This window comes from Euprymna scolopes, chromosome 2 (assembly GCF_053919585.1).
Source record: "Euprymna scolopes isolate OS-2025 chromosome 2, ASM5391958v1, whole genome shotgun sequence".
Classification (NCBI taxonomy): Eukaryota; Metazoa; Mollusca; class Cephalopoda; order Sepiida; family Sepiolidae; genus Euprymna; species Euprymna scolopes.
The window spans coordinates 161,347,710-161,367,412 of NC_136483.1; the positions used below are offsets into that span (position 1 = coordinate 161,347,710).

The 19,703-nt window shown below is 33.0% G+C and overlaps 1 protein-coding gene across 1 annotated transcript in view; it reads left to right on the forward strand.

The window, feature by feature from the left end:
• The window catches only part of LOC145298013 (uncharacterized), a 121,806-nt gene that overhangs the window by 56,392 nt on the left and 45,711 nt on the right, over positions 1-19,703 (forward strand). Inside the window, exon 3 of the mRNA XM_080144290.1 lies at positions 14,997-15,132. Coding sequence (XP_080000416.1) covers positions 14,997-15,132 — 136 coding nt within the window. The remainder of the gene's footprint in view (positions 1-14,996; positions 15,133-19,703) is intronic.

Here is a 19,703-nt window from a genome sequence, read left to right on the forward strand (position 1 = left end):
TCATCAGCGATCTTTAAATGCTCATTGCTAGCTGAAAAAAAATTTTTTTTCTTTCAATAAAACGAGCAAAGATCTAAGGTTTTTCTTTTTTAAATAAAAAGTTTAAAAGAAAAAAATACTTCAAGTTTTTGAATGAAGAAGCATAATTAAATTTAGTAAGTATATTTCATGCATGTAAATTAATTTAATATTTTGATTATTTTTTATTCAATTCATTAATCTTCGGAAACTTTCTACTTTCCTGGAATTTCCCTCAGTCAATTCTTGAGAAAATACAAAAAATGTCAACAGGACATGTCTTTTACACATGTATTAGGTTGGTGCAAAACTAATGTCGTTTTTTGACGTTTAACTATATATAAAAAAAAAGCATGATTTTTGCACCAACCTAAGAGCAAGATTATTTGCAGGTGTGTAAAAATAGAGCTGAAAACAGCATTCTTCCTCATAAGGCTAGAGTAGTAGAAAATTCTATTAGAAATAAGAAACTAGAGTTACGACTATGTTGCAGGATATGATGTCAAGGGAGGAAGTACAGTGATCCAGTTTTTGTATTTGAAAGGACACACATCACAGGAGACTTTTGATGAAATGAAAGAAATTTATGGTGATAATGCCCCATCATATGACCTTGTAAAACGCTGGCATCGTGAATTCAAACATGGCCGGAAGTCTGTGGAAACAGCTCCCAGACCTGGTCGCCCCCCCCTTCTGCCATTGATGAAGAATCTGTCCGTCAAGTTGAGGCTGCCATTTTGGAAGATCAGCGCATTACTATTCGCCAAATAGCCCAAGATGTCAAGATTAGTACAGGGTCTGTGAAAACTATCATTCATGACCATTTGCATATGCATAAGGTGTCTGTCAGATGGATTCCCAGGTTGCTCACACCATTCCAGAAGCGAGAACGTGTCGAGTGCTCGAGGAAGAATTTGGAGATGTGCCAAGAAGATGAGTCAAAGTTTTTCAAAAGACTGATTACACAGGATGAAACTTGGGTCCATCACTATGATCCAGAGACCAAAGCCCAATCAATGCAGTGGAAGCACTTGGACTCACCACCTCCAAAGAAGGCAAGGGTGCAGCCCTCTGCTGGCAAGGTCATGCTCACAGTCTTCTGGGACCAGGACGGAGTAGTGATGACAGATTTCCTGGCAAAGGGTACCACAATTACAGGGGCCTATTATGCTTCACTTTTGAGGAAATTAAGGGAAGCTATCAAAATCAAGAGGCGAGGCGAGATCAGCAAAGGTACCCTCCTCCTGCAGAACAACACTCCGGTCCACAACTCGCATATCGCCAGATCAGAAGCACAGGCGTGTGGTTATGAAACCCTCCCCCATCCTCCCTACTCTCTTGATCTTGCACCCTCTGACTTTCATCTTTTCCCAGTCATGAAGTTGTTTTTGAAAGAAAAGCGTTTCCCAGATGATGCAGCCTAGATTTCTGAAGTCACGTCGTGGTTGGAGTACCAACCGGGGGTGTTCTACAAAAACGGTCTTCAAAGCTGCATCAAACAAGGGGAGAAATGCATAACTCTGGGTGATTCCTATGTAGATAAAGACTCATAACTGTGCCAAGTTTCGTTGCTCTACTGCTATGGGAAGTGGGTCAGGGGCATTACTTATTGCATGCCCCTCGTATGAACCATTATTAATTTGTGTTTATCTGGCTTTGCTTCTCACCATTCTACTGATTTATGATCTAACAAAATCTTCTGATGACGTAATTCTGCATCCGGTTTCAGCTTGTTGTATTTTCTCATTTCAACAATTGGCTGTTTAAATTCTGACATCCTCCAGAAAATGCGTCCTTAGACAATTCTCAAAGTACACACGAACGCAATCTAACCCTTATTCAAAACTATTCATCTTAATATATTAAAACATGCAGAGAATATGAAAAAATGTTGCTCCATTTAAATCATTAATTTAAATGAAAATTTAAATCAACTTTTTTTTTGGGGGGGGGGGCTACTGACGTAAACTACAATTTAATCACAGTATTATTTCTTTCTTTCATATTTATTTTTAAAAAAATTTACCTTTCAATGTAGATATTGAAAGCTCTAACTCCTAGGACATATCAAGTCTTAAACATTTTTAAAATAAAACAATATAATTAAAAAAAATGTTTAAATCTTGAATGTTTTCTTTCATAATTAATTTCTAAAAATCTGACCGATAATAAAATATATTTGTTCAATTTTTCTTACCTTGATAGAATGCAAAATCCACTTCGCAATCTAGTGGGAAATGCCCTCTTCTTTTTCCTAGTCTCTTTATCACAGAAAAAAAAAACGTTGTTAGTCTCTCTTTACTCTATCGTTGTTTCTATGGTAAGTGCTCAATTAAGTTTCAATTTCTGGTTTTCCCTTGTAAAGCATTCACTACGAAAAACACCTTTTATTCCTTTGTACCTAAAACCAAATGGAACTTCCCTGAATATCGTGTTCTTTTATGGTATAAATTCATCTGCTTATTTCTACAATAAATGTACTTATCCGAAAACAATAAATACAGTTATGACTGTCATGGCAATTATTCTCATCTCTCTTCATAATACCCCTGCAACTTATGTCCTCTATAGTAGCTCTCTACTTCAAAGTGGCACTGTGCCTTGTTTGGGGTGAAAATTGAATTAAAAAAATTATTATTAACGGCAGTTATGGCCACAGAATCAGACACATACTTTCTGTAACATACTTTTGTTAATACTTTCGTTAATTATACCACTGTGTTTGTCTTGATTAATTAGCCATTTAAAGCCACAACAGTTTCTGTACCTTGTTGGGGGGGGGTGAATTTAAATAAAAAAAATTAAAAAACAAAAAAACAAATGCATAATTCATATGTGTTAATATTGGAAACTTTAAAAGACTATTACCATCATGTACACTTGTAGAATTTGCGTCGGGTGAAGCAAAAAATAAATATCTTACTAAATTAATCATCCAAGTGCAATTGTAGTACATGTTAATAAGAAAATTAAAAAAAAATGTCCTCTTTCTATTAATGTGACAAAAATCTTAATATTTTGATGCAGACTAAAAAGTAAAATGATTGAATGAGATTGAAAATTAACTTTTTTAAAACCACGAACTAATTAATATTTGTCCAATTCTATTGACTAAGCAGGATTTTTTTTTATCTAGCTTTTTGTCAATGATACACAGGTAAATCTCACTATTCTCTATAAGTAATATATGCAAAGATATGCCGTGTAACCATTCTATTTGTTAGGTTAGAAAATAAACTGACAAAATGACTAAATTAAACTGTGGGATAACTTAAGCGCTCAGGTATTTTTTTTTTTTCAGAGAGCTCTTAAAACTTGCAAAATATAAGTTAAGTATCTGAGCAATTACATCTTGACCTCAATCATTTTATTTGACAACCGACGTAAAAAGCTATGCCATTTTGAACTATAAAATTTGATATTATGATTGTAAACTTGCTTTGATCAACAGTCTTAAAATTCTGACTATACTCTGAACGCATAACCAAATCAAAACGACGATGAGAAAAGCCTATCGTCGGCTGTGCTCAAAGACCAAAAGAAAGCCTTATCTTTGTTTTATTCGTACACACACACACACACACACACACACACACACACACACACACACACACACACACACACACACGTGTATGTGTAATTTTATCAAATCAACAGTAAGTTCTCTACAGTGTAATGTAGACTACAATATATTGTGGACTAAGTCACTGCGGGGAGGCATGTGAAATTTCCTCCCGGTGAACCACAGTACAGGCAATCAATCGATTTGATTGAAAAATAGGTGATTTCACCGATTTAGATTATGATAAAATATGGGAGGCTGAAACATTCATTAATCATCACTCAATTCGGCCAACGTCGGGTCTCCCTGCTAGTGTATATATATATATATATATATATATATATATATATATATATATATATATGCATATATACTAGACTACCCGTGACCCGTTGGGTCAGTATGTTAGCTATGGAATTAATGTATAAGCGTGACACTTGTGACATAACAGAAACATTTCTATGAAAGTATATTAAAATGAAAAAAGAATATAGATAGATTTCTATGAGTCGTTCTGTTTATGATTGTTTATTTTTGAAAAAAAAAAAAAAACTTACAGCCATTAGTGGTTTGCCTTACTTATAGGTAAATATTTATAGGTAAATATGCACTGAACAGATACCATAATACTTAAAGTTAAATTCAAATTTTGATATATCTTTTAATTTAAACGCGAAAAAAAAAACATATTTTTGGGGTTATTTATTTATGTTGGTAGTGTAGAAGAAAATGTATGAATGTTTTTTAAGAAAGGTGTATTAAAAAATGGAGAATAAATTAAAAAAAAAGGAAGGTGGTGGGTAAATCGCCCTTGTAAAATGCTCTTATCGTTGTCAACAGATTAAAGTAGATTTATTTGTAAGAAAATTGCATCAAAATAACTTAAACGTAAAACGGAAATGAACGATGTAAAAAAATGCTACAATATTAACAATTGTTTATTTGGATAATTTAAACGCGAAAAAAACACAAAACAATTGGGACGCTAAAACGTACACAGTAAAGCAATACGTTTTATTGTCGCGTTGATTATTTAATTATGTTGTTTATATATATATATATATATATCTTATTATAACTACAATATTTTTTTAATATATATATATATATATACATATATATATATATATATATATATATATATATATATATATATATATATATATATATATATATATATATATATATAAAATTATGACTAGAATAATTTTTTTAAATACCTATAGACACTAATGTTTCATCCTTTCGAGAATTATCCGTGCTGGGAGTTATGATTACAGCTGGTCGGGAGATTTGAACCCGGCCATGAAGCTATCTCTGCCTCCATTAGCAAGGAACAAACCGCACAGCTAACGTTAATCGCTAGAAATTAAGTGGAAATTTAAACATTTATTATAAATGTCGAAACGTCCGTCCAAAGTGATCTAATGATTATAATATGATCTGCGCATGCAAGCTTAAGTGACCAACTTACATTTCAACTTTAAAGTGCTCAACAATAAGAACCGAGTTCTTAAAGGGGCTGACATAATTCTTACTATAATAATTTTTTTTTTTTTAAATACCTACAGATACTAACGTTTCTTTTTTTCGGGAATCATCAGTGTATATATATATATATATATATATATATATCACAAGTGCATTTGAAAAGTTTTATTACGGCACAAGCAGAAAGGCCCGGCATATAAAACCAACAGTAAGTTTTTTTGATATGACAGGGACGCGTTTGAAATGAATGTTTCTATTTAGAGCACAATTGAACCATAATTCTTGACTTTTGCATTTTAAACTTAAATTCAAGCCGTTGAATTAAAATCTATACTCCTATAAATTTTAATTTTTTTTGTATTGATTTTCATATTAAAAATCCTATTTTCTATTTATTTAAAAATAAAATACAACTTTGTTATATATGGGTCCTGGAATTGCATTCACTAGCAAAAAAATCTAGCTAATTTGCATATTCTTTTAAACATTTTAATTAATTCCCCATTAGTTTTTTTTCGGTTTTCTTCCAAGATAATCATCTTTAGTTAACTATTACGTGTAATTATATTCATGCAGATATTCTACATGATTTATACTTGCATAATATTTGCGTAAAAAGGTTCTAGTAAAAACAAACCTCTTTCTATATATATTTATGTATGCGTATATATATTTATGTATGCGTATATATATTTGTTTAAAAAGATTCGCTTACCAAACTCCTCTGTCAGTTTTTGGTCTATAGACATGAAATTTAATATATAGCGTATTCAAACCCTCGGTGCAAAAGTGTGAAAATTAAAAAAACCACGAACTAATTAATATTTGTCCAATTCTATTGACTAAGCAGGATTTTTTTTTATCTAGCTTTTTGTCAATGATACACAGGTAAATCTCACTATTCTCTATAAGTAATATATGCAAAGATATGCCGTGTAACCATTCTATTTGTTAGGTTAGAAAATAAACTGACAAAATGACTAAATTAAACTGTGGGATAACTTAAGCGCTCAGGTATTTTTTTTTTGTTCAGAGAGCTCTTAAAACTTGCAAAATATAAGTTAAGTACCTGAGCAATTACATCTTGACCTCAATCATTTTATTTGACAACCGACGTAAAAAGCTATGCCATTTTGAACTATAAAATTTGATATTATGATTGTAAACTTGCTTTGATCAACAGTCTTAAAATTCTGACTATACTCTGAACGCATAACCAAATCAAAACGACGATGAGAAAAGCCTATCGTCGGCTGTGCTTAAAGACCAAAAGAAAGCCTTATCTTTGTTTTGTTCGTACACACACACACACACACACACACACACACACACACACACACACACACACACACACACACACACACACACACACACACGTGTATGTGTAATTTTATCAAATCAACAGTAAGTTCTCTATAGTGCAATGTAGACTACAATATATTGTGGACTAAGTCACTGCGGGGAGGCATGTGAAGTTTCCTCCCGGTCAACGACAGTACAGGCAATCAATCGATTTGATTGAAAAATAGGTGATTTCACCGATTTAGATTATGATAAAATATGGGAGGCTGAAACATTCATTAATCATCACTCAATTCCGGCCAACGTCGGGTCTCCCTGCTAGTGTGTATATATATACTAGACTACCCGTGACCCGTTGGGTCAGTATGTTAGCTATGGAATTAATGTATGAGCGTGACACTTGTGACATAACAGAAACATTTCTATGAAAGTATATTAAAATGAAAAAAGAATATAGATAGATTTCTATGAGTCGTTCTGTTTATGATTGTTTATTTTTGAAAAAAAAAAAAAAACTTATAGCCATTAGTGGTTTGCCTTACTTATAGGTAAATATTTATAGGTAAATATGCACTGAACAGATACCATAATACTTAAAGTTAAATTCAAATTTTGATATATCTTTTAATTTAAACGCAAAAAAAAAAACATATTTTTGGGGTTATTTATTTATGTTGGTAGTGTAGAAGAAAATGTATGAATGTTTTTAAAGAAAGGTGTATTAAAAAATGGAGAATAAATTAAAAAAAAAGGAAGGTGGTGGGTAAATCGCCCTTGTAAAATGCTCTTATCGTTGTCAACAGATTAAAGTAGATTTATTTGTAAGAAAATTGCATCAAAATAACTTAAACGTAAAACGGAAATGAACGATGTAAAAAAATGCTACAATATTAACAATTGTTTATTTGGATAATTTAAACGCGAAAAAAACACAAAACAATTGGGACGCTAAAACGTACACAGTAAAGCAATACGTTTTATTGTCGCGTTGATTATTTAATTATGTTGTTTATATATATATATATATATATATATATATCTTATTATAACTACAATATTTTTTATATATATATATATATATATATATATATATATATATATATATATATATATATATATATATATATATATATATATAAAATTATGACTAGAATAATTTTTTTAAATACCTATAGACACTAATGTTTCATCCTTTCGAGAATTATCCGTGCTGGGAGTTATGATTACAGCTGGTCGGGAGATTTGAACCCGGCCATGAAGCTATCTCTGCCTCCATTAGCAAGGAACAAACCGCACAGCTAACGTTAATCGCTAGAAATTAAGTGGAAATTTAAACATTTATTATAAATGTCGAAACGTCCGTCCAAAGTGATCTAATGATTATAATATGATCTGCGCATGCAAGCTTAAGTGACCAACTTACATTTCAACTTTAAAGTGCTCAACAATAAGAACCGAGTTCTTAAAGGGGCTGACATAATTCTTACTATAATAATTTTTTTTTTTTAAATACCTACAGATACTAACGTTTCTTTTTTTCGGGAATCATCAGTGTATATATATATATATATATATATATATATATATATATATATATATATATATATATATATATATATATATATATCACAAGTGCATTTGAAAAGTTTTATTACGGCACAAGCAGAAAGGCCCGGCATATAAAACCAACAGTAAGTTTTTTGATATGACAGGGACGCGTTTGAAATGAATGTTTCTATTTAGAGCACAATTGAACCATAATTCTTGACTTTTGCATTTTAAACTTAAATTCAAGCCGTTGAATTAAAATCTATACTCCTATAAATTTTAATTTTTTTTGTATTGATTTTCATATTAAAAATCCTATTTTCTATTTATTTAAAAATAAAATACAACTTTGTTATATATGGGTCCTGGAATTGCATTCACTAGCAAAAAAATCTAGCTAATTTGCATATTCTTTTAAACATTTTAATTAATTCCCCATTAGTTTTTTTTCGGTTTTCTTCCAAGATAATCATCTTTAGTTAACTATTACGTGTAATTATATTCATGCAGATATTCTACATGATTTATACTTGCATAATATTTGCGTAAAAAGGTTCTAGTAAAAACAAACCTCTTTCTATATATATTTATGTATGCGTATATATATTTATGTATGCGTATATATATTTGTTTAAAAAGATTCGCTTACCAAACTCCTCTGTCAGTTTTTGGTCTATAGACATGAAATTTAATATATAGCGTATTCAAACCCTCGGTGCAAAAGTGTGAAAATTAAAAAAAATGGAATTTGCCAGGTGAAGGTCGAACAATGGCATTACGAACATGCATGCGTAACGCAATAGCTATTGGTTCTTTTTTTAATTTTTAGCCTTGCAGCAAACATGTCTTTATAGCTCAAGCATTAACGTCAAAGGAAAAAGTAAATTGTAAGATAAACGTTTTGGTTTCGATTCTCGATGGTGGCACAATCATTTTTTTTGTTTTTGTTTTTTAACTTTTTAAATCATTACTATATTTGATCCAATATAATATAATAAATACGAGATCTGTATGAATAAAATATATTTATATATATATATATATATATATATATATATATATATATATATATATATATATATAAGCGTATTTTACGACCGGGCAATGCCGGGCGGCCTGCTAGAAATTTTATAAAATCAACAGTAGGTTCTCTACAGTACGATATAAAGAACTTGTAAATATTATGCAACTCAACTTTATGAAAAAAAATAAAACAAAAAGAAATAGCTAAGATATTGATTTTTAAACTTCTTTCACATTTTTTGGCAAAAGACAGAAGATAACGTAAAGATTTAAAATGGCTGCTTCTCAATTTTTCTCATAAACAAATGTAGCAAACGTAAAAAAACCATCCACATCTATTATAATCTGATCCGATATGGAATACGTTTAATCTAAAATTATTAGTTTTGCTATTTGTGTATGACTGATTAAGCCACGACAAATGTACGACAAAACATGATAACTGCTCCTGCCGGTCCCTTTGTGTGATATTTAGGCATGACAAATGAAGACACAACTAGCTGCTTCTGTTGTATTTTTTTTTTTTTGTTAAAAACCTTTGTAAAAAAAAAAAAAATAAGTTTTTTCTTTTTGTTTTTTTTTCCCAGACTTAGGGAGAATATATTTTTTAAAATATGAGTCTAACATAAAAAGAAAATATTCCTTTAAGTTTAAAAAATAGTTGTTTACTTTTTTGAAAACGTAATTATTTTTTCCTTTTATAATAAGTTTTTTTTTTTTTTTTTGTAAGAGTGAATGCTTAGCAAAAAAAATAAATAAAAATAAAATAAATAAATAAAAATAATAATAATATAATGAAATATTATTAAGTAAATATATCAACAAATTAATTCTCTCATATCTCGGCCGGTCAGTTTGAAAAAAAAGTTTTTTTTTACAAAAATTCTTAGCAAAAATAAATAAATAAATAAATAAATAAAAAAGCATGCATGTCTGTTTAAATTCAAATCGATTGCTTCTTATTTTACTTGACATAAGAATCCTAGATTGCTCGAATGACGTGCCTAAATATCATACGAATAAAAAATCAGCAGAAGCAGTTGTTGTGTCTTGTCGTACATTATCGTGCCTTAATTTGTTGTACATAATAAAAATCATGGAACAAATTAATGCCTATAAGAAAGATATTGGCTTCTTCTTTTATTATTTTTTTTTTAAATATCGTTGCGCATTTGAGTATGTAGTTTTTTAAGATGGCCAAAAATGATATGTGCTTCTTTTTTTTTTTTTTTTTTCAAGCATTTATTTACTTCAAATATTTCAACAGGAAACTTTTCGGCCTAACAGGCCCTTATCAAGTGATTTTTTTTGCTAATCCTTTTTTCCCTGTGACTCTCCCCTGAACAATAGTCCGTTGAGATGTTAATTGGACGATTTAAAGGCTCTTCAAGTGCAAAGCATTGCTTATATATAATAAGGTTATAAGAAAGATATTGGTACTTTTTTAAAAAATATCATTACGCATTTAAATATAAAAATTAATGTCTGTTTTTTCTATTTTTTTCTTTTTTTTTTTTTTTTTAACCCTGTCTAACAGAGATAGACTAGTGGTTGATCCACTGGCCCAGTGGCCCATATGTAGCAACAATAGCCCATGCACGAGCGAATGGTGGTTTTGAAGAGGTATAGAATATTGTTAGGTATGTGAGTATTTTTTCAGTACAGTAGAGGGATTTAATACTTTCTAATGTTCCCTATGTTTTATAACGGGCCATTCCGATCTTTTGTTTTATAGTAATCTTCAACTCTTTATAAGAAAGTAAGAGGGTCATACAACATAGTAGAACTATTATAGAATTACAATAGACGCAAACTTACTAAGAAATGGAGAATGGAAGAGGTTTACTTTCAGAAGCCTTTCTCTTTTAGTTCTCACATTCCATGAACGATGTTTTTGACAATGGGGAAAGAATTACTGTTTTCTGAGTCAGAATATATTCATTTTACACTTATTGTTGACTAGTTTTTGACCTTGAAGTAGTATTTTATATCTCCTTATATTAAATGGCTTCATGTCTTGTCTAAAGTGATTTCTATATTTTTTTAATTTTTTTATGTATTACTTCATGACTAATTAGAACAATTAAGCTGCGTTTCTTTTTTTTTTTTTTTTTTTAAATATAATTCAATCACAGTGCTAAGAAATTCTTCTATGTGTAGGATTAAAATATACAGGAAAAAGGCCTTAAGGAAACAAACGTTGATTAACTAAGCTTTAGTGAAATAATAGAAAATAAAAAAAAGACTGTTCAAGGAAGATAATTCACTCTTTACTTCATGGTTCGCCCTTCCTTTTTTTTTTAGGAGGAGGGGTCCATTTCGATAAAATTTCTGGCAATGAGGCTTTTTAATTAATAACAAAAAAAAGTTTCAAACAAATAACATAAAAATATAAGGGCACAAAAAAATGTTATGCAGAGCAAATATTTACATTAATAAAATTATCAAACTGACCGGAAATCTTAGATTCTGGCCTTTGTTAGTGATCACCATTCGACCACCCAGAAGGTAACTACTCGAGATATCCACTAGAGATAACGGCTAGTCCCTTCAAAGGGTTGTTATCTGGAGCCAATCTAGTAACATTACTTATCTCATGTAGGTTAGTCTCAGTATTATTCCTTGTTTAAAGGGCAGTTATTTTATTTAAAAAAAAAACACATCTCGTGGGTTGCTGGACTCCAATCAGAGACATTTTTCAATTCTCTGTGCCCTTCTCCTTTTTCCTTGGCCGGACATCTATCACTTCTACAATGTCTGTCATTCGCATGTATCACTGAAATGTGCAGCCCAGCACATGATTACATCATAAGGATACAAAAATAGTATATTTATACAATTATCAAACTTCACATGCGTATATGTCTGTATTTTTCACATCAACGTAACGTTGATAATCACACATTGAATTGTTTATTATTTATTATTAGTTTTTTATTGACACTACTATCTATGGCAGCACATGACATGAACAAAATTTTAATTTAAAAAAAAAACTAATTTGATTACAAAATGAAATCCATTGCAATGCGTTTCGATTTCTTTGTAAATAAGTCAGCCATTTTAATATTTTATTAATAATTTAAAAAAGAAAGAAAAAAAAGCAAAGACTAAATTAATTCATGACTCTTCGAAATTTGAAAATAACTTGAAGGTATTTAATCTATTGATTAAAAAAAATCATTAAAATACTATTTTTTTTAAATAAAATAAATATGCATCAAGTGCGCTTGAAAGCCAAATCACAGCGTAATATTAGGAATAAAAAAAAAAAGAACAAATATTTTACTTGTTTGAAATTTATAATTTAAATATATTTCGGAGCTAAACTTCATCTTCAGTGTGTTGTTTTCTTTCTTTTTTTCTCTCTTCTTCTTTCTTGCCATGTTGTAAGGTTGGAGAAAGAAAGGTCTGTTTGTAAAGGAGCTGTGCGTTGTATCTCAGCGGTTGTATTTTGAAATGTTGGAACTGTGACAACCACTGAGAGACAACGCACGGCTCTTTACAAACAGACTTTTCTTTCTCCAACTTCACAACATGGCAAGAAAGAAGAGAGAAAAAAAAGAAAGAAAACAAAATACTAAGGATGGAGTTTGGCTCTGAAATATATTTACATTATAAATTTCAAACAAGTAAAATATTTGTTTGGTATTCGGCTTTCAAGCGCACTTGATGCATATTTATTTTATTCAAATTAAATCAACCTTTCTACAATGGAACTCACACCCTTGATACTTTTTTTTTTTTTAAAAGATTGTCACTAAATTCTTATGGATTAAAAGTTTAAAAAGTTTGGAAGCTATTTACATCTGATCATTTTATAGAGTTTAAAACAACATTACAATAAAAAAAAATGATAGTTTTATAACAATTTAGTTTAATCATTTACAGATCAAATGATATTGTAGTAATTACATTTACAGCATAATCATAACCACGTTGACACACTGGTTCCTATTAGATCACCAAAGTTAAGCAACGTTGAGTCTGGTCAGTACTAAAATGAGTGACCATTTCAGAATATCAGATGCTCTATGTGCTCTCCGCATATCCCAGCATTGTTTCCGGTCAGTGAAATGATAATGAAAAAGTATCAGATATATTTAATGACAACAACAAATATCTGTACGTGATGTTGCCAAGCCAATCAAAAACCTTGATTACAGTAAAGCAACTGGCCCTGACGGTATTCCAATTATAGTACTCAAAAAACTTCAACCAGAACTAGCACCCATACTTACAAAACTGTTTAAACGTTGTCTTAAGGAGAATTGCTTCCCATCACCCTGAAGAATCTCATCAGTATGCCCTGTATTTAAGAATTCGGGTGATCGCTCATCTCCCTCTCAGTACAGGCCAATAAGTCTCCTGTGCATCATGAGTAAGTGGCTAGAATCTGTGTTAAATAGAGAAGTAATCAACCATCTCAGCAAAAATAACCTTCTTAGTGACACACAATATGGTTTCCGTTCTGCTAGATCTACAGCAGATGTGCTTACAGTTATATCTCATAGGATTAGCGAATTTCTCGATGGAGGCTACCTTTCTAGGGCAATTGCTCTTGGCCTATCAAAGGCCTTTGATAGAGTATGGCATAAAGGTTTGCTTCAAAAGATCTCCAGCTACGGTATAGCTGGAAATAGCTTCTCAATTATTAAATCATTTCTCTCTGATAGGTTCATAAGAGTAGTGGTTGATGGGCAGAAATCAGAAGCTCTCAGTATTAATGCTCAGGGGTCCATTCTGGGCCCAACTCTCTTCCTGATCTACATTAATGATCTTCCAAATTACATCCTTACATCACTCGTAGACATCTATGCTGATGACACTACTATCTATTGTAGCACATCTAAGACCATAAACGACCAAGTTCTCTCTGATTCTCTCCCCTCTGACCTTGAGCAAGTGGTACAATGGGGAAAGAGGTAGCTTGTTACTTTTAATGTATCTAAATAAGCTTTTATCTTTACATCATCAACGCTCTGATCCCCATTTGGCATCATTTGAAATGAATGGCTCTCGTCTTGGGGAGGCCTCATGTTTTGACAAGCTTCTGGGCTTGACCTTTACTCTTGATCTTAAATGGAACACGTACATTAAATCCATTGCCAAGGCAGCTTGAAAAATGGTGGGATCCTCCTATCGATCCAGTAGATATATCACTGCTGATGCAATTCTCTATCTATATAAGAGCCAGGTACGTCCAAGGATGGAGTACTGTTGCCACATCTGGGCAAGAGCTGCTAGAAAGGACTTATCCTGCTTTGATAGAGTTCAAAATAGACTTCGTAGCCTTGTAAGGCATGTCCTTTTTCTCTTCCCTGCAACCTCTTTCTCACAGAAGAGATGTTGCGAGTTTGTCTCTGCTTTATCGTTATTTTCATGGCAAGTGCTCGGCTGAGCTTCAATCTATGGTCCCCCTCGCCAAACTTTCACAAGAAACACCCATCTAGCAGAAAACACTATCAATAATTTCCCCCCACTTTTTATCTGTGCCTAAACCTAAACGTAGATTCCATGATCAAAGCTTCTTTCTTAGAACTGCACGACTATGGAATTGTCTTCCGTTTTCCTGCTTTCCAGCTGACTACAATATGGAAAAAGTTTTGGAAAGTTTTTGATGAGCCGTTCCATATAATTAACAAATTTACCGAATTTCCATCACTAACGATTACTATATTGTCCAATTTCTACTGTACACTCTTGAACCCTTATCCTCGAGTGGCCTCTTGGCCTTGATAAGTCGTGATGCCTATGTAAAAAAAATAAAAGCAACAAAAAAACAACAGCTTGGATATAAGTCATCCATTTTTGATCTGGGGTGAAAATCAGTTGTAGGAGTTTATCAAAAAACAAGGAGCTTCCTTAATGAGAACCCCATTCATTTCAACTGAAACAAAACAGATATCCGAGCATTGATGGTGAAAGGAGAGAGGCTTGGTTTGGAGGCAAATTTTATTATTTTTATCCTTCTTTAAAAAACATTGTATTGCTGGACTCAAGAAGGCATGAAAATTTTGATGAGTTGCTCAATGTTTTTTTTGTTTTTCAGTCAAATATTACAACATTAATAGAAGAATATTATGACATGGAACGTCAGAAAATGGGAGTTGTCAAGGTGTATCATGACAGAAGCACATCCACACAAATACTGGATTATAAACACAAGAAAATCATCCATTATGATGGTGAGTTATAGATCAATTTTCTGTTCTTTCATTACATTTTTAAAAATTTCATTTTTAACAAAAATATTGCTCTTTGTCTCTAACAATGAAAAAAGAAATGCATGAGTAATGTATATATATATATATATATACATTTATTTGTTATAATAAAATCTTATCTTACATTCTATGAGTGACATCATCACGATTGCCACGATCTACAGATGAAGTAGTTTGTATTTTCCCCCTTACCTGAAAAGTCCTCTCACTCTCCCTTTATTTTTTTGCATTAATTGTTTTTTGTTTAGTTTTCTTTTCGGGACTAATTTTCCATACTGCTCAGACATTAACTTTTTTTTTAGGTACTTTTTTATATTAGCACCAACTACACTATTTCCTTTAAACTGACGACTTCTACAGGTTATAGACTATGCTGAATAAGAGAATCTATTTTAACTTTGGCGGAGACAAGTAGTTTTCAAGATATAATGACATGCATCATGCACTGTAATTCACTGTTCTATGCATGAGCGATAAAAAAAAAGTGTACTTCTCTCCACATGACACTGACCCCTCCCCTCATTTTTTTCCCTGGTTTATAGTCTTTGCGGGTGGGTATGCTGACAACATATATCAAGGTTGAATTTGGGGCAAATACTTTGACAGTCCCCCTCTCTCATAAATTAGAGTGTCTATTCTGAAAGCTGTTCTCACCATGGCGAGGTTGGTTGTGTCTATTCCATATGATGTTCTTAACATGAGAAGGTTACAAGGTGTCTATTCTTACACGTGTTCTTAACATTAATACGTTAGGGATTGGCCACCAACAACAACCGTAGTTAACGCCGGTTAACAGGTCCTGCTAGTATAATATATTATGTAAAAACAATATAAATCAAACATTTCGGCTGACTCAGGCCTTCATCGGTGAGTTATGGATATTTTTTCTTTATTGTTAAGCTATAACGAGGAATATAAGATAATACACAATATTTTTGCATTGTTGCTTGTCTCTTTAGCAAAACAACTTTCCTTGATGCATTAACAATGAAAAAAGACATATATAAGGAATCATTTTTTTAAACTGAATTTTTTCCTTATCTGATTTTATCTTATACTAGCAGTTCTGCTCGGCTTTGCTCGGGCCCTATGTACTGTTCATAAGGTTATGTGTATATGTGTATATTAAAACGTGTGAATATGTAAAGTAATGCCTTTCTGTATAATAGTCTTCCTTAACTACCATAGAGAAAAGACAGACAGACATTTTCAGTTTTATAGATATATAAATAGATAGATAGATAGATTGGATGCAATATATAGTAATGATTTAAAAAGTATAAAAAGAAAAGACTCATGCGCCACCACTGAGAATCGAAACCAAAACGTTCAGCTCACGATTTATTTTACCTCTGCCGTCAATGACTGAGCTATGAAAACATGTTTACTGCAAGGCTAAAAATTACATGAACCAATAGTTACTACGTTATGCGTTCATAATGCCGACGTTTGACCTTCACCTGGCAAATTTCATTTTTTTTTAATTTTCACACTTTTGCACCGATTTTTCCGAGCTAAAACCCAAATATAAAGTTTTGCATAGATTCAAATACCTTATATATGAAGTTTCATGTCTGTAGACCAAAAACTCTAGGAGGAGTTTGATAGACAAAATTTGTTAAACAAATGTTCCGGCAGATACTGCAAGCAAAGACCATATGTGGGGGCAGCCCCACATATAAGACCTTGGTCAATGTAGGGGCAACCCTTCATACCAATTTTTTTTTTTTTTTTTTTACACGGTGGTCACCACTTATCAAGGCCCGGAAGCCACTCAGGGATAAGGGTTATTGCAAGTACAGTACGTTAGTGTAGAGATTTGATGAAGTGTTTACTTAAGGGGGCGGTTCATTAGGAATTTGTTAACGTTGGACTTGAAGATATTCAAGTTGTAGTCAGGTGGGAAGCAGGCAGACGGAACAGAGTTCCACAGGCGTGCAGTTCTAAGAAGCTTTGTTCGTGGAATCCACGTTTTGATTTAGGCACAGATAAAGAGTGGGGGAAATTTTTCACAGTGGATTCAGCTAGACGGGTGTTTTTCATGAAAGATTGGTGAGGGGGGACCAGAGATTGGAGTTCAGACGAGCACCTGCCATGGAAATAACAATAAAACAAGGATAGGCTCGCAACATCTCTTCTGTGGGAGAGAGGTTGCAGGGTAGAGAAAAGGGTATCCCCCACTAAGCCACAAAGTCTATTTTGTACTCTGTCAAGGCAGGATAGGCTGTTTTTAGCAGCTCCTGTCCAGATATGGCAGCAGTATTCCATCCTTGGACGTACTTGGCTTTTATATAAATAGAGAATTGCATCAGTAGGGAGATATCTTCTGGAGCGGTAGAAGGATCCCACCATCTTTCCAGCGACCTTGGCAACAGACTTGATGTACATGTTCCATTTCAGATCAGGAGTAAAGGTCAAACCCAGAAGCTTGTCAAAACACGGGGCTTCTCTTAGACAAGAGCCATCCATTTCAATTGATGCCAGATGGGGGATCAGAGCGTTGATGATGTAAAGATAGGAGTTTGGTTTTAGATGGGTTAAAGGTAACCAGCCACGACTTCCCCCACTGAACCACGTGCTCGAGATCAAAGGAGGTGTATCACTAAGAAGATTGTTTCTGCTGAGGTGGTTTACTATTTCTCTATTTAATATGGATTCCAGCAATTTACTCATAACACACAGGAGGCTTATTGGTCTGTACTGAGAGGGAGATGACTTATCACCTGAATTCTTAAATACAGGGCATACTGATGAGATTTTCCAGGGAGTCGGAAAGCACTTCTCCTTAAGGCAACGCTTAAACAGTTTCGTAAGTGTGGGAGCAAGTTCTAGTTGAAGCTTTTTTAACACTATAATTGGGATGCCGTCAGGGCCAGTTGCTTTACTGGAATCAAGGTTCTTGATTAGCTTGGCAACCTCATGCATAGATATTTGTATGTTACCTAGCGTGTTCTGTGTTATAGGAGGAAATATGGGGAGTTGATGGCCTTCGTCGCATAGGGTAGAATTAGCTGCAAAGTTCTTTGCAAATAGGTTGGCCTTGTCTGATGCTGACGAGATGACCTCTGGTCCATTGATAATGGTTGGGATAGAACGCACACTTCTGTTAAGATCCTATTTGTTATTTGCCAAAACTGGTGGGAACCAAGCTGCTGATCGGCTACTTTGGATTTAACAGACTGAGCATATAACTCTCTTGCATTTTTCATTACTCTTTTACAGTGGTTGCTGGCGTTCCTGAAAGCAGCTTTAGTCTCAGTGCATCTATTACGTTGGTAGTTATGGAAAAAGTGATTTCTGTGCGCGATAGCAGCAGCACATTCTGGGGAGAACCATGGCTGGCTGTTAGGCTTTTGTTGGAATTTTTTAGATGGTATGAATTGGTCTATGCCTACAATTAACCATTCGGTCAGATCTGATGCTATAGAGGACACATCCTTTTTAAACATGGAATGCAGAGGTAAATCAGATATGAATGTACGGAAGCTGTCCCAGTCAGCCATAGAGTATCGGTATACAGTACGGTGGAGGGGTACGTCTGGGGACTTATTATTAATTGTCACTATCCAGTTCCCCTACTCCCCGGGGAGTTGGTCCCCATTTCCCCTTCACTCCTCACATTAAAAATCGGCCTTGTGTCTTATTTGCTCGGTGGGGGGGGCAAATAAATACCTTTTTTTCTGTTGTTCTTGGCCTTCGGGCTGGGATCAAAGTGTAGTATCTTTTCTGCACGTAATTTATCCCAGTCAATGGAGGGAAACCCACTATACTGGGACAATTACTATTTTTGGACCCAACCAGAGTGCCCCTTTTCCCTTTTTTTCGGGGAGCTGATTTAACTCCACTTTAAAAACGACATTTTGCTTTGGTAGGAAAGCAAATAAATACTAATAGAAAAGAGGGTTGCCTTTTTTCTGTTATTCTTGACCTTCGGGCCAGGATCAAAGTGTAGTATCTTTCTGCAGCTGCACATAAGTTAATTGGTCCTTGGTCAATGTAGGGGAAACTCTTCATACTGAGACAACTACTATTTTGGGGGATACTGCCAGAGTTCCCCCTTTTTACCCTTGTTTTAGGGGAGCTGGTTTAACCCCACATTAAAAACGACCTTGTGTCTAATTTGCTTTCGTGGGGAAGCAAATAAATACATAAATAGAAAAGAGGGTTTTTAATATGAATATCAATACACACAAAAGAAAAACGAATTTATAGGAGCATAGATATAAATAAAACAGTAGATGTATGTGTGTCTGTCTATAAATATTTAACCGATAAACTCCTTAACTACTGGTCACATAACACTGAAATGAACAGGAAATAGTAATCATACACCAAAGATGGTTTATAATGAGTAAAATCTTTGTGTAGATAACGCATACAGATATATATCAGCAAGTTAAAAGGCAACATGTTCATTTCAGTTTGCTGACATATTTCTATTTCTTTCTGCGCATGCTCAAATTCAATTCATTTCTTTGTGTCATTTATTATTAAATCTTTCTTATCTATTTCTAGATATCTACATCGGTAGG